At 57.3% G+C, this 23,532-nt stretch overlaps 2 protein-coding genes across 11 annotated transcripts in view; one reads left to right on the forward strand and one right to left on the reverse strand.

Moving 5' to 3' along the window:
* CAMK2B (calcium/calmodulin dependent protein kinase II beta) overlaps nt 1–10,867 on the forward strand; it is a 92,599-nt gene extending 81,732 nt beyond the window's left edge. For 4 of the 9 annotated variants that reach the window (XM_065938429.1, XM_065938432.1, XM_065938430.1 and 1 more), the window contains 8 exons: nt 403–451; nt 1,756–1,869; nt 2,183–2,263; nt 3,113–3,226; nt 7,960–8,035; nt 8,163–8,257; nt 8,537–8,771; nt 9,029–10,867. In XM_065938429.1, coding sequence (XP_065794501.1) covers nt 403–451; nt 1,756–1,869; nt 2,183–2,263; nt 3,113–3,226; nt 7,960–8,035; nt 8,163–8,257; nt 8,537–8,769 — 762 coding nt within the window. In that variant the 3' untranslated portion in view covers nt 8,770–8,771; nt 9,029–10,867. The remainder of the gene's footprint in view (nt 1–402; nt 452–1,755; nt 1,870–2,182; nt 2,264–3,112; nt 3,227–7,959; nt 8,036–8,162; nt 8,258–8,536; nt 8,772–9,028) is intronic. The other 5 variants (XM_065938437.1, XM_065938434.1, XM_065938436.1 and 2 more) reach the window with 2 other exon arrangements.
* Nucleotides 10,868–13,482: 2,615 nt separating this feature from the next.
* On the reverse strand, nt 13,483–22,836 carry YKT6 (YKT6 v-SNARE homolog). 2 transcript variants are annotated; one of them, XM_065939251.1, is made up of 7 exons: nt 22,587–22,836; nt 20,087–20,169; nt 18,786–18,886; nt 17,682–17,786; nt 17,346–17,411; nt 15,908–16,009; nt 13,483–15,239 (listed from the first exon to the last, which is right to left on the reverse strand). In XM_065939251.1, the coding sequence occupies exons 1-7, from the start codon at nt 22,688–22,690 to the stop codon at nt 15,204–15,206; spliced, it is 597 nt and encodes a 198-aa protein (XP_065795323.1). In that variant the 5' UTR covers nt 22,691–22,836; the 3' UTR covers nt 13,483–15,203. The 2 variants fall into 2 exon arrangements, with proteins under 2 accessions (XP_065795323.1, XP_065795324.1); XM_065939252.1 differs by having other exon boundaries at nt 20,087–20,162; nt 22,587–22,715.
* Nucleotides 22,837–23,532: the final 696 nt, after the last annotated feature.

Consider the following 23,532-nt stretch of genomic DNA (forward strand, 5'->3'; position numbering starts at 1 on the left):
CAGGCCTGGCTGGATGGCCCAGGCCTGGGGAGGAGGTATGATGCTGCCACACTCTGACTGGCCAGGTCAAGTTTCCTGAGGAAATCTACTGGAAGCTCTGCCCTGCCTGCCGAAGTGGGCAGGCTGTGTATGCTTTCCTGCTTCCCCAGGAGTCTTGGAATTAAAAAAAACAAAAAAAAACAGTTTTTATCTTGTTCAAGAGTGTCTCCTGAGCATGCTAATCTTTCCACTGGGTGTGTCTCGTTGGCAGAAGGGGCGTTGGGGTCCTCAGCTATTGGGGACGTGGTGACCCTGGGCCTGGCATGAAGCTCCATTGCTGCCGGTGGGTTTCTGGAGGTGGGGCCTGGGCCCTGTGGGAGCAAAGGCCACATCCTGACCCGCTGCCTCCCTGTGTCTCCCCAGGAGTCATCTGACAGCACCCATACCACCATAGAGGATGAAGACACAAAAGGTATCCAACCTCCCCACCTGTGGGGCTGGTGGGCAGGCCACTGGCGGGTGGGGAGCTGGGACAGCAAAAGCCACGTCTTGCGATGAGGGGCTGACTTGTTCAGGGCTACAGCCCCACCTGAGCCTGGGTATGGACTGGCGCTGGGCAGTCTTGGGCAGAGCATCCAAGCAGAGCCTGGCGGACCTGGGCGCCCTGACCAGCGAGGAAGCCGCTGCCTGGGATGGGATGGTTCTCTGCATGGGCCCCCAAGTTGCTCCGGGAGTTGTGCACCCAGTTTCCGTGGTTGAATTTGCTGTTTCTTCTCTCAAAGGTCCTTAAACCTGTGCCTACCCAGCTGGCAGTTGATACGCGGATGGGCAGCAAGGGGCATTTCCTGGGCTCGTTGCTGGGGGGCAGGTTGCAGAGACGTGTGCCCCGTTCCCCACTCAGGGATCCCAGGCTGAGCTGGCTCCGGCTCTGTCTGTGCCCCACCAATGCCCCAGGGTGCCTGGTGCTGTGTGCTCACCCTGGCACCCCTCTTCCACCTTCAGCTTTCTCAGCTGCCCCAGGCAGGGGATCTGGTCTCCATTCCATCTAGGCCAGGTGACCGGCCCCCTCCTGGGGAGCCCGCCTCTCGGCCTCACTCTGCGTAGATGAGCGCTGAGCCAGCGGTGGCCGCTCTGCCAGTTTGGGAGATGCAGTGATCCTGTCCTGAGCATGCCCTAGAGTGGAAGTGAACGAGCGCAAGGCTTTGGTCTCTGGATGTAGGGCGAGTGGACATTCGTGTGATTTCCCCAGACTGCGGGCCCTGAGCCATCGGCATGGAGCTTGGAGGTCACACAGATCTCCCCCAGGCCCTGTTCTCGGACGTCTGCCCTCGCCCCAACCGGGTGGGGGCCTGAGACGGCCCGAGACTGCAAGAGCCCGGGGGAGAGGGCCAACCAGCCAGCCTCATGCCAACCCTTTGTCTGACTGGGAGACGGTCAGCAAATGCCTGAGAGGCCCCACGGGGCAGGTGTTGGGGGCGTCTCAGCCTCAGCTATGCCATCCGTCATGTGCGGAGAAGCCCCAGTGGGCTCAGGCCTGCCCTCTGCTGTTCCCGGCGGGCACTGTACACGACCCTCCAGCCCTGCAGGGGGCCCGGTGTCTTCCTCACACACCTGCTGTGATCTCACAGCCCTGGGCACACGGGGGTGATGGTGCCTCAGGAGCCCTGGACCCCACCGTGTGATTCTCTAGCTTAGCCTCCTCTCATCCTCCTGCACCCCCTCGTCTCTCCTGCGTGCGCTCACCTGTCTGTGTTCACGTCTCGTCTGTCTGCCCAGCCCCCAGGGTCCCTGACATCCTGAGCTCCGTGAGGAGGGGCTCGGGTACCCCAGAAGCCGAGGGCTCCCCGCCCTGCCCGTCTCCGGCTCCCATTAGCCCCCTGCCCGCCCCATGTAAGTAGCTGGGCCCTGCTGCTGTGGGGGTCTCCTGGAGGGGCCTGCAGCTTCTCTGAGGGGACGCTCGAGGGCCAAGGGCCAGTTGAGCTTGGGCACCAGCCTGCCCCTCACAGCCTCCCAGAGTAGCTCCCTAGCACCTCTGCCTCTCAAGCCCGCCTCCATGCGGGCCTTCTCCACTGGCCTGGGGGTCTCAGGGCTGGGGCTCCTTGGTGCTGAGACAGGCCCTGGGGCGGGAGAGAGCGGGAGGCCTGCTTCCTCTCCACCAGCCTGGCCCGCCGCCTCCTCACGTATCTGCTCCTGTCCACCCCAGCCCCCAGGATCTCTGACATCCTGAGCTCCGTGAGGAGGGGCTCAGGGACCCCAGAAGCCGAGGGCCCCCTGCCCACCCCATGTAAGTAGTGCCGCAGGCCTGCTGCCTCTGCTGCCAAGTGGCTCCCGCATCCTGCCATGCACGGCCTCAGCTGCCCCTGGGCCAGGCTGCCGAGGCCTGGCTAACTGTCCAGCCTGGCTGGGCATCGGGGCGCACGCGCTAACTCCGCAAGGCAGCTCTCCCCTGGCTCCCCCGCCCCCACCTCCCACACGGCTCCTTGCACTGCTGTCCAGCCCCAGACCTCACCCCCTGAGGGTCTCCCAGACCCGGAGCAGCCATGTATCCTGCCTCTTGGGCCATGGGCCGTGGCCTTGTCAGTCACGCTGACTTCATATGGGCCCCACGCCGGGCATCCAGGCACGAGGAGCTGTTACAGAAATCCTCTCGACCACAGGCCTGTGGGTTTCAAGGGAGAAGAAAGGGCCCAGCCTCCCTGCAGAATTGGTTTTCCAGAGGGGCCAGGCATTCTGCACACTCCTCCACTCACCCATCCCGTCCTCACCTGGGGGCGCCCACTCCGGGCCTGTCAGGCGCGGGACTACTCTCTCCTCTCCCGGGCCAGGCTGCCCTTCCATGGAAGGCACCCTCTGCCCACAGCAGCTTTCCCCACCCCCACCTGGTCAGACAGGTGCAGCCGCCTGAACATCCCTGAAGCTTCCCCCTCATCCCCCACGCCCCTCTCTGTCACCACTGTCCCTCATGTCCCCCTCCACCCCCCACATCCCTTCTCCATCCCTTTCTGTCCCCCATGTCCCCTCATGACCCCTTCATCCCCCCCACTCTCTCTGGCTTGGCTCATCAGCCCATAGGTTTTCTCTCCTGCGTGTCCCCCGCCTGCCTCGTGTTCACGTCTCGTCTGTTCCACCCCAGCCCCCAGGATCTCTGACATCCTGAACACGGTGAGGAGGGGTTCGGGGACCCCAGAAGCCCAGGGCCCCCCACCCTGCCCGTCTCCGGCTCTCCCAGGCCCCCCACTCACCCCGTGTAAGTAGCACCTTGAGTGGCCCTGCTGGCTGCTCCTGGGGGCTCTCGGGTGTGGAGACCTCCAGCTGCGGTGCGCCATCCCCTGGCTCTGGGAAGGGGTTGGCTCCTGGGTGGGGGACCCAGGGAATTCCACACAAAACTGCTGTTAGGCTAAAGATGTGCACCTGTGGGGAGAGAAGCAGGAGGCAGGTTCCCCTGGGCTAGCGCCTCCCTCACAGCGGCTGTGAGCTGCAGGTTTCTTGGATAGCGGTAGTGAGGATGGGGGTGCGTGCCCTCTGGGGTCGGCCCTGGCTGGTGAGTCTAGGGCTGGGGGGTGGGCTGGGGGCGGGCGCTGGGGTGAGCCGCCCAGCGGCAGGGAGGAGCCAGCACGGCCGTCTGCAGCCGTCTGCCGACTGCTCACCAGTATCACTTACAGGGATGGATGACATCCCAGGGCAGCAGCCACCCCCTCCTCCGGGGAGACACGGAGCTCTCAGAGGCGAAGCTGCTTCGGGGCCGGGGGGCCGGGCATGGCGGGGGAGAGGCTGGGTGAGTGCTTGGCTGTGGGGGTGCCGACTCCTGCCAGCCATGCCTGGGGGCCAGGGCAGGGGTGGGTGTGTGGGAGGGAAGCCCTGCGAGCAGAGGGGGAGGCTGGGGGTGGGGGGCTGTGGCCTGAATTCAGGCTCTGATAGAGGAAGTGGAGATGCGTCTCAGAGGTGAGGGAGCACAGTCTCGCTGGTGGGCACACAGCGGAGCCTGTGCCCGTCCCCCATTGTACGGGGTCTTATTCAAGTTCAGAGGCCTCCGTGTCCCCAAATCCAGGATCCTCCTGGACCCTAGTTTCACAGATAACGAAGCTGAGGGTAGCAGATGTGGAGGGTTGTGTCCAAGGGGTCCTCTGCAACGTGACCCTGGCCCAAGGCCATGACCGACCCTTGGGGCATGCCCGGCCCAGGTGGGGAGCTCCGAGGACAGGCTGACGGAGTGGGGAGGGGGAGGCACAGCACAGGCTCGCCCCGTTAGGGGTCTGCCCTGAGCCTGACTCGGGAGGTGGGGCCGCAGAAGGGGCTGTCTGTGACAGGACTGAGTGGAGGGGACCTTGGGGCCTGGACGCCTGGCTCGTGTGGCCGGGCCTACAGGGTGCAGGGGAGGGCAGAGCGCTGGGGGAGGGGGCACCCCGGGGAGGGGTGGCCCCATCAGTGTCCCTTAGAAAGAGGGCTCCTCTTACCTCCTGCCCTCCCACCTGGGGTTCCCAGCAGCCAGCTTCCTTGTGTGTGGGGGTCCTGTGAAGGGAGGCAGGTGGGGCCAGCCTGGAGAAGGCACTTCTGAGTGGCCACTTCGGGGTGCGTGCTGGCACTCCGTGGGCCAAGTGGAGTGGCCCCCCTTCCCAGCTCTGGGACCAGGGCCTGCCCCCACTGGCGCAGCGGCCCGGCTGCAGGGGGCCATCCTTGGACTGGGTCACGGGCAGCCTGCTTTCCCGGAGCCAACCCTCCAGCTGTCTCAGTGGTAAACGGGTTGGTGCCCATCGGCCCGCCCTAAGTTCTCCATAATCGGGGATTATGCACAATCCAGGTTGATCCTGTGCAGCTGCCTCTCTGGTGGGGCTGGGGACGTCCTGGTGCCCCTGCAGCTGCTTGGGGTTCACCGGGGGTCACTAGGGTCCTCCTAGACCCTTTGCTAGTGTCTGGGCCTCCCTGGCCTGTTAGCTCTCCCCAGGAGAGCCAGAGTGGATGCAGGGCTACGGTTCAACTCGGGGACTTCTCCCAAGCCAGACCCTTTCTGGAGTTGCCTGGTGGGGGCAGCTTGTCCTTGATAGCCAGCCTCCCGCCACCCCTGCCAGGAGTCCCTTTGCGTCGTGTGTCACCTGGGGAGGCAGGATTGTTCTGTATGGCAAGGAAGGAGAGGCCAGAGTCCTTCCATGGGTCAGGAGCGTCTGGCTCATTCCTGGGCTGTGGGTGGGCTTGTGCAACCTCAGCTTTCCCATCTGCAGAATGGACGTGGGGGCTGTTTCCCTAACTTCAGACTTTGCAATGTGTTTTGTGACCTTAGAGTTCTATTTACCTAATACTTTCTTTTTACACCAACTCCATTTTTAATTACAATTTATTTAAAAATACTCAACATTACCTCATTAAGTGGAAAATTCGGCCCACTTACCATGGTGCAGTAGGATGGCCGTAAAATCCGAGTGCTTGGGGAAACAAAACAGAAGAAAAGGTCTCTCAATTCCAGCTGCGAGGTTGTTGGCTGAGGGCTCACGTTGGGAGGGGAGACAGCTCACACTGTCTGTCAAGAGGGTGATTGACGAGTGTCTGGGATGTCTGGATGTGTAGACATCCCCTCAGCGAGATTAGCAGGATGCCCTGGAGCTGACAGAGTAGCTCACAGTGGGAGGTGGGCGCTCTTGGGCAGGTGCTGGACGTGGTGCTTCAGGAAGGAGGCAGCGGGGTCCAGGGTGACCGGCCGCCCAGGGCAGGGATGGGAGGGGCAGGCGCCGGGTGCTGCCGTCAGACAAGTCCAGGGGCCCTGACCGTTGGGGTGGCATCTGGTGGGGGAGCTGGGCTGCAGTGGGAGATCAGAGACTGAGGCTTGAGGCCACTTCCAGGAAGATGACAGGTGAAGTGGGGGTGGATGAGGTCCCAGAGGAGAGAGGGCCACCCAGAATTGGGAAACGCCCAGGCAGAGGGCCGAGAGGTGGGCAGGCTGTGGAGGAAGCCCTGAGAGGGGAGAAGCAGTATTATGGGGTGGGCATTGGAGGAAGTGGGTGTGCCAAAGGAGGTGTGAAATATCCAGCAGGTGAGGATAGGGACCACCCGCACGTGTCTGTGTTGGGACAGAGCTCTGTGGGTGGATAGAGGCATCAGGGCAGCTGGGCCCTCTTCCTGAAGGCCAGCTTCCAGCGGGGGCCTGGGTTCTGCAGAGACAGCCTGAAGCCCAAACCCTGTTACAACCAGACATGGAGTTCTGTAAGAAACAAAAACAGCAAGCCAGCAGAAGCTCAGCCAGTGCAGAGAGACGGTCTCTTCTAGACAGGGGAAGCGCATGTGTGCTGGCAGGTTGGTGTGTGCACAGGCAGTGCAGACACACACACAAGTACGCACCCACGTGCACGAAGGGGCACATATACACACATGCGCGTGCATGCCCTGAATCTCTTGGGTGTCACAGAGCTCGCCCAGCAGCCACTGTCCAGAGCCGGTGCCGCACGACCCAGGCTCCCAGCTCACACCCGGGCACGCCCCCGCTCACACTGAGCATCTCCTGCTGTGGGCTCTGTCCACTTCCCATCTGAGCGCCTGGGAGAAGGGAACACCCAGACAGCTGAAGGTGCTGATGGGAGGGCCTTGGGCACATGCACCCTTTGGGGGCTGGCAACCCGCGCTCTGGGAATGTAGGCCATGGATCAACTCACACATGTGCTGAGCCCAGCTGCACTGGCAGCTGGACACTGGAGAGCGATAGATGCCCGTCACTAGGCTTGGTTGAGCGGGGATGCGCATCCTCAGGAGTGGCCCTGCAGCGCGCCTGTGGTCCCCACGTACTGTGGGGAGCGGAGGGGACACAAGCACCCATGTGAGGGTGCACAGATGCGTGGTTGGCATGGCCGTGACTGGGGAGGGGGCTGTGGAGAGGGCTGGGGTGCTGCCTTTGGTGCTCTTCCTGGATCTGGGTTTTACTGCTGGCGTGTTATTGCGTTATGGAATCACCATGTCTGAGTGTGTCCGTGGCTATGTGCACACGCGCGTGTGTGTGTTTCCTGTGTGCCTTTGGGGTCGATGTATCTGCACAGGAGTGGTTTAGCACCTAACTCAGGATGGTACTTCTTTGGGGAGAGTGAGTGAAGAACCAGATTCAGGGGAACACGGGCACCTGCATCTTTATGTGGCAGTTCTTCTCTCTTTGGAAGAAATCTTAAAGCAAATATGAAAATTGTTCAGATGTGAACCAGCAGGGTGTGGGTTATATTATTCTTTGTGCTTCCTCCACGTGTTTAAAATATGTAGCCTGAAAATAAATGGTAGTTAAAGAGATAAAGGGGGGCCCCCAGGTGAGCACCCCAGGGACTGGGTTGGTCTAGGACCAGAGGTCAAGTGGGCAGTAACCTGGAGAAGGCTGCCGGCCCAGGGCCTCAGGTGGAGGGTGCAGGATGGAAGAGTGGTCCTGGGGCCCAGGACCACAAACAGGTGGAGGCAGGAAGAAGCGGGAGGCCAGCCGGCAGTCTGTGGGCTTCCATGGAGAGAAGGCGGTGAGGCCCACGCTCAGCTTTCCACTGGGCTCTGCTTCCTGGCCTTCGCACAGAGGCCTGGCCCTGCAGCCTCCAGTCCCCTCCCTGCTTTGTGAGCGGGCCCCTAGTAGACACCTGTCCCCCCCCACCGCCCCAGGAGCTGTCGAGTACACGGAGGACTAGAGAGCAATGCCTGGGGAGCAGGAGCCAGGAAGGCTGGTCACGGTGTCACAGGGTCATCCCCTGCTGAGGGCCCAGGGCACGTGGCCAGGGGAACTGGGGATGCAGGGTGGTCGTGGCAGGCTTTGCTTCCCTGTCCTGCGTTTTCCAGACCGGTAGGGATATTGTATTTAAGACAAACAAGATGGAAGCTTGTTGGACTTGGAAACAGGGAAGCCGTGGGTGGCCTTGAAGGAAGCAGTCTGAGCTGGGCAGCCTTGGGATGGGGATGGGGGCAGGGTACTTTGCCCGGACCCTCCCGGGCGGGCACAGGTGATGGGTGGGTCACTGGGCAGCTGTCTCCCCACAGCGCGGAAGCAGGAGATCATCAAGATCACGGAGCAGCTCATCGAGGCCGTCAACAATGGCGACTTCGAGGCCTACGCGTGAGTCGGGGCGCCAGGCCGGTGCTCGAGTGGGGCGGGTAGACCTGGAGGGCTTCCCCACAGGGAGGGGGCTGGATGGAAGCACCCGGTTCTGAGGGGCCCCTCCTCACCTGGGTCTGCCCCCCAGGAAAATCTGCGACCCAGGCCTGACCTCATTTGAGCCTGAAGCCCTGGGCAACCTGGTTGAAGGGATGGACTTCCACAGATTCTACTTCGAGAACTGTGAGTGCAGGGCAGGGGGGCGGGGAAGAGGGCGGGTGCCCCTGGAGAGCCTGCAAACCCCCAGTCAGGGGCCCAGGGAAGCCCTGTCCCCTCTGTGCTCAGGGTCAGCCGGCCACTGTGCCACCCTCTGTGGCAGAAACCCCCAAGCCACAGGGATGAGGGGCAGGGACACATGGGAACAGGGAGGGGGAACCAGATGATGCTGTTGCGGGAGGGGGCTGGGCTGGTAGAGGGGCTGGGTGGGGGGAGGCACAACGCTAAGCCCCTGCCCGCCCGCAGTGCTCGCCAAGAACAGCAAGCCGATCCACACAACCATCCTGAACCCGCACGTGCACGTCATCGGCGAGGACGCCGCCTGCATCGCCTACATCCGCCTCACACAGTATATCGACGGGCAGGGCCGGCCCCGCACCAGCCAGTCCGAGGAGACCCGCGTGTGGCATCGCCGAGACGGCAAGTGGCAGAACGTGCACTTCCACTGCTCGGGGGCGCCCGTGGCCCCGCTGCAGTGAAGGTGAGACCCTGGGGGAGGGGAGCGCAGCCCAGGGTGAGGGGGCTGCAGCCTGGGGGTGGCGGCCGGAAGGGGTGGCCCAGCAGGCTCCTGGGCATAAGGCAAGCCTGGTGTTAGGGGAGCGGGGGCGCTGGGTCAGGGTCTCCAGGCCCCTTTCCGGGCAGCCCTGCAGGTGCCCACCTTGCAGCCACCAAACCCGGGTCAGACGGAGAGCTGCCCCTGGAGCTGACCTGCCCGCCCTGGCGCCCGCTCCATTTCAGAGCCGCTGCGGCTGGTTTCACCACGGGACAGACTCAGTGTTTGGAGCCCAGCTGCCCTCGGGCGCACGGCCTGCCTGTCGCATGTTTGTGTCTGCCTCGTTCCTCCCCTGGTGCCTGTGTCTGCAGAAAACCAAGACCAGATGTGATTTCTTTTTAAAAACAAGATGACAACGACAACCACACACACAAAATTGACGTCGATGAAACGGAAAAAAAAAAAAAAACTAAACAAGGGAAAAAGCTGTAAAAATCACTGGCATTTGTGGGGCTTCGAACCTTCCGGCCGCACCCCACCCAAGCTCCATGTGTCTGTCTGCTCCTGGCCTCCTCCAGGGACTGGCCGGGGGAATGAACTTGTCCACCAGGGCCTGCGGCCCGAGGAACAGTTTGCTAGGTGGTGCGCACCCCCCAAGAAGTCTGCGTCCTCCCTGCCGTGCATGGCTCCTGGTCAGGAGAGTCAGGTGTTGTCGGGGGAGGACTGGGGGAGTGGCAAGGGGGCCCGAGCACGGCTGTCTTCCCTCCCACTTCCCTTCCCTCCTCTCTTTCCTGAGAAGGTGTGGATGTGGGCTCCCGGTGTTCCCGGCATGGGTGATCAGCGCAGTGGCTGGGCCAGCCTCTCTGGGAGGATGCTGAGCCATCCAAGGAGGCCCAGGGATCCAGCTCTGGCCTGTTCGGGGCCAGGGAGGCACACCTTAGTTTCAGATCTCACACCTGGCAGGAGACATGGGCGAGGACAGTGCTGGCAGCAGCCCGCGGAGGAAAGGACCCCCTGAGCTGGCCTCTCTTCTGCTCGGGTACCTCTCCATCCTTTGCTCACCTTCTCCCCCGTCCCCATGTGGGTGTGGGGCAGAAAGGAGAGAAGGGTCAGAGGTGGGCGGGTGTTTTTGGCTTCCAGGTAGAAGCAGGGGCCAGGCAAGTGTTTGCTGAAGAGGCTGCACTTCTAAGAGTTTGTGCCAGAGTAGCAGGGAGCAGAGGGCTGCACTGGGCTGCGAGCGACAGGGACCCAGGGGTGGGGAGGCGGGTCCCCCTGTGTGCCGGTGGGCACTATGGTGAACCTCTGGGACAGGCCACGTGGTCAGGTGGTGGCAGGGAGAGCCGAAAGCGTTTGGCCAGGCATGGGGGTGGGTATGATCTGGCCTCCTGGGCTATCCTTGGGGGGTGGTCAGGGGCCGTGATCCCAGAGGTGCAGGACGCACCCCCCCACCCCAATATCTACCCCTTCAACTCATGTTGTTTTCAATAAGGATTTTCTTTATCTTCTCCCCATAAAAGCCAAGGGAGGGGCCCAGAGTGGGGAACAGGACACAGGATGCTGGTCTCCAAGGGGGACTGTCCATGGACAGACACTAAGAGTGGACGCTCACCTGCCTGTCTGCGGCTGTGCTCAGGACAGCCGTCCCCACCCATGGACACAGGGTAAACATCTGCAGGGCTCCCTGGGCCTTGGGCAGTGGCAGGGCTCGCCGTGGACAGTGTGCAGCCCAGCTGCCCTCACCTCCTGTGGCCTCCTCCCCTCCTCTCCCCACTCACCCGTTCTCTCCAGGGAGCTGCCTGTCTGGGATAATTTGGGGATTTTTTTTTTTTTTTTTCTGGGGGAGAGTTCTTTTGCATGACCCCTCATGAGCAAGCCACACCCGCTCTTCTAGCTAGATGTCCGTGGTGTGGCGGCATTGGCCGGCCTGCCCTGCAGAGGGTCGGCTGCCCACGGTGCTGGCCGGCCTTTCCTCTTCTCTCTTTTTGCTGAGTTTCATTGTCTTTTCTTTCTGAGCCTTGTAAGTGTACAAAATTATTATTTTGTTCTGTCTCGGGAAACTGCAAATAAATGGAAAACAGGACAAACTGCTTCAAGTGTATCTGGGTGCTCTCTGCCAGGATCTAGCTGACCCCTTACCTCTAGGCAGGTCCCTCCCCTGCTGTGTGGGCCCTGGGCTGGCCAGGCTGCAGAAGCCCTAGGCCAGATGTTCCCAAGCCCATCTCGGGTAGTTGGCACGCCCAGGTGGGGCCCCTCTCTGAGGCCACAGGTCAAACTCTGCCAGCTGCTCCCACCCTCCTCCCTGCTTCCCCCCAAGGCCTCTGTTAGCTCCAGACAGGAACCAAAAATGACACCTTGAGTCCTAGGACCCCCCCAACCTCTGGTCACTCTAGTGGTCTCTGAAGATGAGATCAGGAGGGCAGATCTATATGGGAAGAGCTCTAGGCCCCAGCCCTGCTGCCCTGTCCGTTCTCCACGGACAGGATGGCGATCCACCTATAGATAAGAGGGATAGGAGAGATCCACCTGTCTGGTCTTTGTGTGTGTTGCTTGAGACACATGGTGCCTGCAGCTACCAGGGGTGCGTCTGTGGGCCTGCACGCTGGGCTGTGTAGACAGCACACAGGTCGGCACAGACGTGAGGCACCGATGCCAGGAGCAGGAGTAGTGGCTGCTGGGATGCAAAGATGACACAGCAGGCGATGACAACCACGGCCTGGAGAGGCTCCGTGAGGAGACCCGAACAGCAGAAGCCCAGAGCTGAGACCTGGGAGACGGAGGGATGCCAGGCACCGAGGCTCCCAGGTGGCCCCAGACTGAGGGGATTGAGGGCCCAGGTGGGCAGAGCCAGGCGCTCCCCACCAGCCTTCCCTCTGCAGCTCACCCCCCACATGGAGGGAGGGACGCGGCACCCAGTCACCCACTGCACCCCCACACCACAGGGAAACAAAGCCTCTGGGCCTTCCTTGGGAACACTCTCGGCCTGCACCAGCCGAGTGAGCACTGGCCACGTGCCTGCCTGACCACATGGCCATCCAACCTGCCTGATCGCCAGACCACATAGCCACATGGCCACCTGACTTCATGGCTTTCTGACCACGTGGCCACAGGGCCACACAGCTGCATGGACACACGGATGCCAGGCCGCCTGCTTCTCTGAACATCCTTCCCTCACGGTTGCACATGTTTAGGACATACCAGGCAAGGGCTGTTGGGACCTGCCTGTGCTCCGCTGGCCCCTCGAAGGCCTCGTGCGCTCCTCCCTCCTGCACAGTGCCCGGCAGTCCTGCTGACACCCAAGAGACACCCTCGTGTGGTGATGGGCAGCCTCCCCTCTACGCCTGGTCCCCAGGTGCCACTGCCTGTCTGTACATCACGCCTTAAGCTTTCTCAGGACAGGAGTACAGGCTTCCAAACAATCTGATACACCCACACCCACCCACCAGGTCCAAGCGACTTCTGATCAGGCGGCGCCGCCTCAGGCCCGCTCAGTCCTGTCCACGAGGGCACAGCAGGCCTCCTGGTCCTTCAGATGGGCCAGGAGGCTACCTTGCTGGCCCTGTGGGTGATACCTGGGAGGGCTCTCAGGCGTGCAGGCCGACATGAGGGCTACCCGGGGAGCACCAGGGCAGATCGGAGAGCTTGGCACAGAGAAGCTAGGACAGAGCCAGTGAGCGGAGTCATCACCACCACTGCAGTATCTAGGGCTCCGCTCCCCTATCAGCTGTAATCCGAGGAGGCTTTCCAGGCCAGGCCTCCCTCTGGGTAACCGCCGTGGCCCCACCACACCCCCGCTGGGGATCCTGCAGGAATCCTGAGGTGGACCAGCACTCTGAAACCATGCTCTGGCCCACTCCCAGCAGGCATGGCAGGATAGGCAGAGGGAAGTCAGTGAGGGGCCTTTCATTTGTCACTTTAAAGAGCACCTGCTTTGGGCAAAGCTCCCTGGGCACATGCCCTGGTGGGTCCTCTGAGCAGGAAAAGCTGGAAATGCCCAGGCTGCTCCCTATTCCAGGGGTCTCCAGGTCGGTCCCAGGCCAGCAACCAAATAGGTGAGAAGCACTCACAGTCTAACAACCAACTGCCAAGGACATTCCCTAAACTAGGACCCGAGTTGCCAGCCTGCAAGGATTCGGGGGGCACAGGCGCTCCACACCGCAGCAGACACCCTGATCTTCAGTTTCTGGGTGTGTGGTCCTGCCTCTGTGGCTATGAGGAAGCCTCCCAGGTGGTTTCTAGGGTGCAGCGAGGACCAGGTCACAGGATTCAGAGCAGGACTTCTCTCTACTCTGGGGCTCCCTCCCCACTTCCTGCTAGAAAGGTCTAGGGGTTGGGGAGAGGGGAATGGGGGCATTAAAGTAGAGGCTGCCTCCCCCCAGGATGCGGCGAACCCCGCACTCGGCCGGGGAACAGCACGAGGGACGGGGCTCCCTGTGGCTCAAAGCAGTGTGCGCTTAGCCGCTTCAGTCGTGTCCAACTATTGTGATTATGGACTGTAACCCACCAGATTCCTGTCCATGGGATTCTCCAGGCAACAGTACTGGAGTGGGTTGCCATTTCCTACTCCAAGGGGATTTTCCTGACTCAGGGATCAAACCCACGTCTCTTAAGTCCCTGGGATTGGCAGGTGGATTCCTTACCACTAGTGCCACCTGGGAAGCCCAAAACAAAGCACAGGACTATTTTGGAATTTCAAAAGACAACTTTATCCAGACAGGAACCTTCCAAACAGAACACAGAAAAGTTAGGCAGCAGTTATTAAAATACACTTTGCCAAATGATTTAACATTAGAAGACAAGAGGAGCTGGGGGAAGGGTGGATGCAGAGGTCTCGGCCAGCCCTACCCACCCTTGCCACCCTCTTCCCAATCTTGACCACCCCCCACCCCCCCAACCCCAGTACCCTCCGAAGTGGGAGGAGTCAGACAACTCTCAGTCATCCCTAAGGGGTGGTCATGGCCACCTCAGAGACCAGTGAGCAGGCCAGGTCTGCACCTTTCAAGGGTAAACATGGCAGAACTCACGCTGGGTAAGCTACTTTTAGGCCAAGTTCTCTGGCGGCACAGTGCCCAGAGAAAACGAGCAGCTGGCAGGTAAGTGTCTTAGGGTGGGTCCTCGGAGGCCACCCAGATCCCACTTCTGGCCCATGCCAGGGCATTCAGGGCCACAGGCACTTCCTGTCGGGGCAGTGGACCTCCTCGACAGGGCAAGAACAGAGGGCTCAGGGAAGCACAGCTGAGGATGAGACCACACTGGTTGATGCCACTCCAAGACGGGCATCCACGGAGACTGAGTCTCAAGGGTGTGTCTTGAGCTTGTGTCCTCAGGAAGTGCAGCAGGGCACTAGGAGGTGGTTTACAACATGGGAGTGTGGCCCGAGGGACCAGCAAGGCTCAGAAGAGCCCGGAACCTCCTGGGCTACTGCCTGGGATGCCCCTGCACCTGTTCTTAGGGCTGGGCCTCGGCGCCATAGGCCTCGTGCTGCTGGGGGCGGGGGCGGGGTAGTGGTGCTCAGCAGTGCGTCTGCCGGGGGTTGGGCTGGAATGTGGACAGCTCAGCCCACAAGTGGATGCTGGGACCCCCAGGCTGGCCGGCATCTTCTCTTGGTGCCTGTAATGGCGGCCACAGTGAAGGTCACTTGCTAAGACGTAAGTCCCAGGTGATTGTCAGAACAGTCCTTCTTGTCACCAGAGAGGCAAGTGACAACCATTCACGAGACCGCAGCACACATGCTCTGATCCAGATGCTCAAAGTCAAATGGCAAGTCAGGGCAAGCGCCTCCTCCCCAACTTCTAGGGCTCTTGACGGAACTTGCTTGCTGGATGGGTATCGCAGAAAGTCAAAGTCAACCCTCAGCAGGAATGCAAACCAGGTCTCAGAATTTGTGAAGTCCAGTAGCTGTCTCCTCCCAACATGGAAGCACTGGCCTGAGCCCCCCACCCCGCCCGCACGCCCACTGCAGCCCCACAGTGGCTGTCCCTCCCCAGTCCTGGAGTTAGGGACCCTGCTCCCTGTAGTGTTAATAGTTAGTATACAGACAAAACCCAAACATGTGAAGATCCACAAAGAGCTGGCTCTTAACCCCCCATGGGCCTTGCACAAGTCGGGGGCCCACATCCTTCCCAGGGGATTAGAAACGAGCCCTGCAGCATCTACGGAGTCACTGAGCTTTATGGTTCCATTTGGCCCCCAAATACACATTTAGGGGCCTCAGTATCTTTTCAAAAATAACTAGACATGTGAATTTGAACGTTCCCCACCCCCAGGTCCCCATCCACCCTTCGGTTTCTCCCAGGAGCTGCAAAGCTGAAGTTGAATCTGTCCCACTTGGGTTGTTGCGAGGTGGCTCTGCTTCCTGGGGGGGCCGCGGCTCTGGTGTGAATGATGGTGACGTTCCAGCGTAGGGGCCTCTGCTGGCAGCCATCACATGATTGCACAGCACGAGTTTTGTTTCCGGGCCTTGAGAGAGACAAAACAGAGCTGAAGAGGTGGACCTCAGCACACATAGAGCTGGAAGTTCTGAGGGGACCACTTGGCTTTACCAGGAGCTCTGGAACCACCAAGGAGAGAGAAGTGGAGGGAAACCATCCAGGAGTAGTTCACACTCCCAAGATTATTCTGTCCACCTTCCATTAATGCTATCGATAAGGAAGGAAACTTCCTATTGTTTAGCCGAGTATAAAGAACAAGACTGTCTTTTCCTTCACTCCAGCCTTGACTCCCCATAAAGTTATCTGACCCCATGGGGGTGTTTCTTACTAAGGATATCTTCAGAGAGCAAAGAGGTACCCACTTGGTTCATGGGGCCTCTGTTACCTTCTCCTTCACCTCCTGTTCAGATACCTCCTAACCCCACAGGCATCTCCCTCCAAGGCACACCATGACAGCAAATGTGTGTGGGCTGACCAAGTAAATGCAGCACCCCTACTGTCCAAACGGTGAAATAGTTCAGTCCAAGTTAACAAATTAGAAGTGTCGGAACCTCTTTGGGAAGGTGGCATACCTCAGACAGCAGGAGTGAGGAGGACCCATCCTCACCTTGGGGAGGTTGGGGGAGGGGGGGAAGCAGCCCAGAGGCAGGGAGAGCCGAGTGAAGGTGTGCCCAGGAGTGGCCAGGCCACACTCACCGTTTTATAGAAGGCTTTAGACTGTATTCCCAGCACTTCGGATTTGGATACCAGGTCATCGAGCTTCTCACCTCGTTCCAATAAAGACTCCATGGTGTTGTGCTGGACAAGGGGAAAGACACAAAAGAATGCCTTGCTCTGTTCACAAGGTGAGCAGACACAAGTCCCTCATGAAGCTCAGTCACAGCAAAGTGCTTCCTTTGGGCTCCTCCCCCACATGAGCATCAACACACAGTGACCCAGACCTGTGGAGGACACAGGGCCTAGTGACCTTCCTGAAGGATCTAGAAGGTTCTAACTGGACATAAAGCACTGCCCCCAAATCCTCCAAAGCAGAGGCTTAGATAGCCACACTCCAGGAGAGGTCCCCTGCGCCCATATTTACACACACATATTCTTACTGCACAGCCATGTCATGCTTCCCCCAGGGGAACTGTGTCTGAATCTCACAACTATCAGCTCTGTGACAGCCCCTCTGTACTTAGTACAGACAGACCCTTTCCAAACACATGGGGGAGGGAGGTCCTCACAAGAGTCCCTAGCCCCGCTACCAGGGCCATCAGGAAGTGGCTGACTTGCTCCCACCCCAGATGGCCACTGCTTCAACTGCAAGGCCCTCAGAGGCAATTGGCATGACCCTAGGTTTGGACATATGAAATGGCACAGAATGAGAAATGAGCAAAAACATTCTTTATCTCTACACATGGCTGAGCAACTCAGGTTTCCACCATAAAAAGTTAACTGGATCAAGACATGAATAGGATGGATAAAAGGCAGTGTGACCAGTAATCCAGATTTTACCACTGCAGCCAGAATGGGCTGGGTGACCTGGACCCATCTGCTCTGTGGAGAGACAAGGAAAGAGTGCGTGTGTGTCCCCTGCCTCTGTGTGCTTGCTCACAGACTGAGGAGCAGTCTGTGAAGGCAGCAGCAGAAGGCAGAGACAGGGCTTGGTTAGCAAACATGGAGAAACGTTACAGAAGACAGAGAGGTGCCTGAAGACGGTCATCTCTTAACTTTAATTCCAAAGCCAATGCAGCCCAGAGTTTAAAAACAAAGGCAGAAAACAGCAACTGCAAACTAGATTTCAGGTAAAATGCAGGTTTCCCGCTCCTCTGAATCAGGCCTGTTTCTGACAACTTGGGACCTGTATTTAGTCAGAGAGCCTCAGTCTGCACCGAAACCCACACTCTGAAAATAAGGAACCTGCTGGGCTGTGGGTCAGGCTAAGGCAGGCACCATGGAGGTAGAACCACAGAGTGGCTGTCTGAGTGAGTCTGCTTTCAAGGCCTCTGATGCACAGGGCCAGGAGGGCCACCACCACTTTCAGAAGCGCTTTGACTATAATTAAAACAAGCGTCAGCTGCGTGGGCTTGACTGCTGGCAAATCTTTTTGCCTCTCAGTTTCTGAACTTGGTCTCCCAATTTACTTACTTACCAGGATGATCTTGGTCTCATCCAGTTCAGCCTGCACTTTAGTCATGGGGTCAGCTTCTCGGGGGTTCTAGGGAAGAAGCAAAAATAAAAACATCAGGACTGGAGTAGCTGCCTGGAAACTGGGCTCAAAACCAAGCAAGCTGGATATACTTTCAGAAGTTAAAAACCACAGGATGCTTAAACGCATGCTGGAAAAGTGAAAGCCTGCCTAGGAGCTCAGGTTCCAGGTCTTAAGGTGGGTTCCTGCGGTCTTTAGGAGGACATCAACCTCCATACCATCCAGAGTCACAACCATCAGGGCTGTTGGCTTTTCTGTTTCACAGCCTTGGCACCTTACCTGGTATCTACTGAGGTGACTGTCCAGGCCTGTGTAATGGATGGTATCAGGGGATCCAGTTGGCCAGTCTATCCTGTCGACCTGCTTGGAGAATTCGTCTAGTACCTGCAAGACAGAGGAGTTCAACAACAGCCCCACCTCTGTGCTCACCCAAAAGAGGCTCTCGGACCCACAGAGGAAGGAGAGGGGGACAGCTAATGGCAAGGGAGGAAATCTAGGTCCAAGTGTCTTCTTCTTCAGTATTCCTGGAATTAAGATGCAAGTATGCCCAGCCTGATAGGAACCTCATCTGGGAATGATAAATTATTAGAAATTCAAATTACAGATTTCCACTTTTCTCAGGTTGTGAATTTCCAGGAAAGAGGATACTGAACCTTTAATTTTTCAAAACAATTCTTCAAAAAGGTAATTAGGTCATTTGAATTTAAGCAGTCACCAGACTTCATGCGCTTATACGCATGTGTGTTTTAGGGGATGTGGGGCCAGGGTGTTTGAGGAGTTTATCATTCGCACGGCAAAAAAACACACTGAAGAATGAGGAGGCACCAGTCCCATACTGGGGAAAGCAGCAGCTGTAACTGCAGGAAGGGCCAGCAGGGGGACTCCTTGAGCAGAAGCGCGGCAGGTGGGGAGGAGCCTGGTGTGTGCATGTATGGCCTGAAAGAGCAGAGGAGGGGAAAAAGGGAGGTGGGTCATGGGGCAGAACATGCAGCCTGGTGTGGCTCAGAAGGAAATGAAAGTCACGACTTTCAGAGCGGAAGCAGGAGCAGAGCTGGCAAGAGGAGTGAGTAGGGGCGAAAGCACAGCTAGAGCTGACCCGAGGGACCCACTGGGAAGGAGAGATGCTGGGACTCTGTGGCTGACAAGGAGAGCCAAGGTGGCCCCAGGGACACTAGTAGGATGAGAAGCAGAAATCAGTGGGGGACGGGGGTAGGACGGGATGAGACAGTCAGGAATGAGAAGGCTCCCAGACTGTCTCTTGGTTTAGAGTGAGGAGGCTGAAAGCAGGCTGATTTTGGACACACTATTTCATCCCTTACGTCACTCCTGGTCCCAGTCCACGCCTGTCTGCCCAAGTACAGTCCAGCCAAGCTGCAAACTCACCTTCTCTAGCAAGGTAAAAGCCACCCGGGATGGGTATTCACTGTCAGCAATGACCACTCCCGCAAGACTGTCATTTCTCACGTAGACATGGCACAGATATTCTAAGGAGACAAGAGGATGACAAGAGGGCTTTAGACTTCTCACCCCCAAAGCCGCTGGACTGATAGACACAGTGCTGGGCTTCCGTCTTCTGGGTCAGCAATCGGCTCTGAGCCAGGTTTACGGTGAGGCCCTGCACACAGGGCAGCACGTGCAGGGGCTCTGCTGGCAGTGTGGCCCAACACCTGCTTCAGGGTGAGTGAAAGTCCCAAGGCTCAGCGTGCAAAGCCAGGGTCGAAGGATCACCAGTGGTGCAGAAACATCCCAGGAAACGGCCCCAGGGGCTCGTCTGAGTCCCACCCTGAGCTTGAGGTCAGGCTCCGCTATGTCTTGGAAGCTGCAGCCCTCAGAGGTGCTCTGCTCTGCTCCCAAGCTGATGGAACTCTGGACAAGCTGAGTGGCTTCCATGTTCATATATACACAAGAAACTTGGTAAAAGATTTCCTGGCTTGAGCCTGTCAGGGCACCAGGTTTCCTCACTACAGCAATCTAGCCTGCTCCAGTCTGTGGTGAGCCTTGATGGGGATGGGGCAGGAGAGGGAGGAAGAGATAAAGCCCATCCAGAAAAAAAATGAGCCACTGCTGGCTGGGGTCTCAAGTACGACTGTGCTGAAGTCAACGGATTATCAAAGGTACAGCCTGTACAGGGCTTCTGCAAAACAGTCACAATCCTTGAAATGATATTTTGTCATTTGGAAAGGATTCAGAGGTGACATAGCTAACCAAATGCTCCTAAAACAAATGCCTAAAAATTCTTATAGGAAACCTGAATCATGAAGAAGAAAAAACTAAGGTCATGAGGAAAAATAAGGGGTCTCCAGGCTCCTGGGCAAAAGCACTACGCAGCACAGAATAGTTTTTGCTCAACAGGGCTGGGTAGAGTCCTTTTCTGAGACGTTTACAACTCCAAAGGCAAAAGAGGACAAAGCAGGAAGGCTGCTTACTGCTCCAAGAGAGGCAGACCCTAACTGTAAGCGAGTCTAAGCTTTTGGGGGTGATTTAAGGAAGCAACCAACATACCAACAGTGGGCATAGAATTTTGCATAACAGGAAGGGCAGGAGGAAAGAGAGAAGCCAGTGGAGGATCGTGGTCCTGGGAACCCTCTCCATCACGAGGCAGCCCCTCCGTGGACAGAGCTCTAGGCCATCTGAGGTGGGGCAGCCAGGCCAGCACATGCTTACAAGGTGGTAGGTCTTCTTACCTTGTTCTTTCACAGAAGCTCGGCTGCCTTTTCCTGAGCGCTCCACAATCAGCTGACTTGTGAAGGTCATGAACTCCTGAACGCTAAGAAACACAACACATATTACCTGTTCCTGTCACCTTGTCCCTAACACAATGCAAAGTGACCCCTGAGCTTATAGACTAAGGAGACATTGCTTCCTGGTTTCATTCCTTCCCTTCCAACCTTAGGAAGAACTAATAAACACTCTGTCAATGATCATGAATACAGATAATTACACATCATCACAACCATTCAAACCACATCTGCTTGCTACTGAGCAGACCCAAACAACCCACTTCCAGACTTCTGGGGAATCTTCTACAGGTTATAGTTAATTTAACATTTTAGTCAGAGTATGATTTGGGACACAGCAGAGAAGCAGAGGCCAGCTCCTGTTCTCAAGGCTCCACTAACTCCCAAGAAGTGGGAAGAAATAAAATCTGTGATGGAGACAACTAAGTGGCAAAAACTGTTCAGTGGATGCACAGTCAGTTATGGCAGCTGCCACATGCTGGACCCTGCAATGCGACAGTGAATGCTGGCTCTAGCCTCAGGTCGGGTGGGGCTAATCCATGGTACAGGCCTGGGACACTCTGGACGGAATTGAGGGCAAGGGCTCAGCCAAGACAAGGAAACAGAAAATGGTTTGTACCAAGGCTGAGGGAGAGGAGGAAGTTCACAGGCCCAAGAAAAAGATGTGGCCAGAATGGAAGAGTCACAGGTGAAAACAGTCCAGCTGGAGGGACCAGAGTTAACAAGAAGCCTCTGACTGGGAATGTCATATAAAGGGCTGTCAGTGCAGAGTCCTGACTTGTGGAATCCACAGTTGGTTCCAGCAGATTCATACACTCCTGAGATCACATCAAGAGCCACACAGCAGAGTGAGGACTCACAATGTCTGGAGTGGACTCCCCTGGCTGGGATCCCAGGTCCATCACTTACGAGATGTGTGACCTCTGGTAAGGGACTTACTGTACCGCGCTTTGTCTATAAATCGAGACGTGCTGTGATGACTAAATGAGCACTTAGCACGATGTCTGGCGCATAGTATTACTTGTTATTAATATCCTGAGAGAGTGAATAGGACCAGAAAAGTCCCTTAGAGGAAAGTCTGAAAATAAGGAAGTCCTTGCAATAAAACTAAAAAGAGACAGAACTTAGAGTAGAACTATAATTAGACAAAGGAAGAACTGCATTCATTGTGACATTCTGCATACAAGAGCCAGAAAAGCTGGAAAATGTTTTAAAGCTCTGAGGTTCGCATTCTGATAATCATGAGGTGGGCTGGACAGAAGAGAGGAGGACTTATGAGAAAAACAATGGGCTCAACTGGACTATGTGTTGTTTTAAGAGACATCTGTAGAGATTTCCCTACAGTACTGCCGTTGTGTTAATCATCTGAAACTGGTCTGGATACCGAAAACCAGTGAGATGAAAGTCCGAAAGTGAAATCTCTGAGGATTCTCAGTAAATGTCAGTAGGGAAAAGAGAGAAAGGAAAAGAATCAAGAGTTAACCAAGTTAACACCCAAAGTTCCATCACAGAAAAGCAGCAACACAGAACAGAGACTAGAAGTCATGATAGAGAATGCTAGGATCAAGAAGGACCCAAAAAGAAGCAGAAAGTTTCAACAAAATAACAAGTGGAATTGTTTGAGATTCTGCCATCAAGCCACTCTCATCAAGAACAAAACAGCCCACTGAAGTAATGAAGATAGAATCCAGATGCCACCAGACCTGGAGATTGGGTGTCCAAAGACACAGACTTTGTAGGATCCTTCTCCTTTTGTGCCTGAGTCACCGCCACCCCTCCCTCAAACAGGCTGTTAAGTGTCTGTGGTACTTCTAACACACACTTGATTGCATTAAAGTGCCTCGCAAATGTTCAAAGGTTTTTAAGCCCTAAAACCTCCATGCTTCCTTCCACAATTTCACTGTAGAACGCATTTGTACCACTAGAGCCCAACCGTAAAGAGCATACAATTTGGGTTGGAGTCCTGGCTGGTTTGGTATCCATCTCCTGGGGCCTCAGTGACTTCCTCCATAATATGACAGAGTGTACCAGGAACTCTCACACCGAACTGTTGGAAAGCCCAGGCAAACAACACAAACGTGGCGCTTAAGGTGTGGCACGTGAGCTTCCTGGGTCAGAACCACTGAGTGGGATTTGCTGGTTTAAGATACAGATTGCTGGAACTCAACTGGGCGTGAACCTAGAGGAATCTGCCCTTTCTCAAAGACCCCCGGTCATTTCTATACAGAAATTTTGAAAAACCCTGATTACGGACTACATTCCAGAACGGGCTACAGCTTTTCACGATTGAAAGGAGGATGATTTCTCAGAGGCACAATCCGCAGGCCGAGGAAAAGACCACCGGCTCCAATGCGGGAGGCCAAGCCCCGGGCTTCGATTCCCGGACGGTCTCCAACCCGGACCCCGGGCCTCCCCGTCCGGGCGCCGCCCTCCTGGGCCCGCTCACCTGGATCTCTGAAAAAAGCTGAAGGAGGACACATCGTATGCGGCCTTGAGCAGCACCGTCTTGGACTCGCCTTTATACAGGACGCTTAGGCTGTACAGCTTCATGGCGCCGGGCCCTTGGGCTGGCCACCCGCCCGGCCGCGGCACCGGTTCGCAGGGAGCAGCGCAGCGCCGCCCCTCGAGGCCGCCGCCGGCTGCTGACGGATCGGCCACCGGCTTCCTTCTCCTGGCTCGGGGTTCACTTCCGGTTCCGGTGAGGGACCGCCGCCCGAGGCCTAACGGAGTCTTTTCGTGCCCCGGATGCAGAAAGAAGCAGCCGGAAATGCGAACGAGGGGGTGGTGCGGGGTCCTGCGCGTGCGCGTGAGGCGTTGTCGGAGTTCTCGTAGGCCACCTCGGTGTTTCACTACGAGTCCTTACTCTTCTGCTGGCCTTATCTCTCCGAGGCCTTCTCCCTCCTTCCCTGGCCGTCCTGAGTCCTCCCAGCGCCCCCCGGCTTCTTCCCGGTTCTTCTGAGTACTGTAGGAACACCTGTGTCCCGGGGGCTGTCCTTCCTCTGAGCAGTGAGACCCAGAGCCCCACCCACACGCCAGTACTTTGTAAACCCTACACGAGGGACTTTGATTTATGCGCGAACTGCCTTCTAGAAAAGTCTTTTGTAAATCAGATCTCCTTTTTGAGTGAAGGATAGGGATCTTTTCGAGGCTCCTGCTGGAAGGTGAAGGCTTGCCTCTTATTTTCAGTTAATTGTACCCTCTCTTGCCCTTCCCACAGCTCCAAACTGAGGGAGCACTTGGCATACCATGACTTGGAAAACCTCATTTTGCTTGAAATGTTGAAATAATGCTTTTTCAGTGGATGGGGGTGAATAAGGCTCAGTTCTCTGAGGGTAGTACGTCTTATCTTCTTGTTTGTTAAATGGTATGTTGTCAGAAAGCATCTTGCAGGA

This window comes from Muntiacus reevesi, chromosome 6 (genome assembly GCF_963930625.1).
Source record: "Muntiacus reevesi chromosome 6, mMunRee1.1, whole genome shotgun sequence".
Taxonomy (NCBI): Eukaryota; Metazoa; Chordata; class Mammalia; order Artiodactyla; family Cervidae; genus Muntiacus; species Muntiacus reevesi.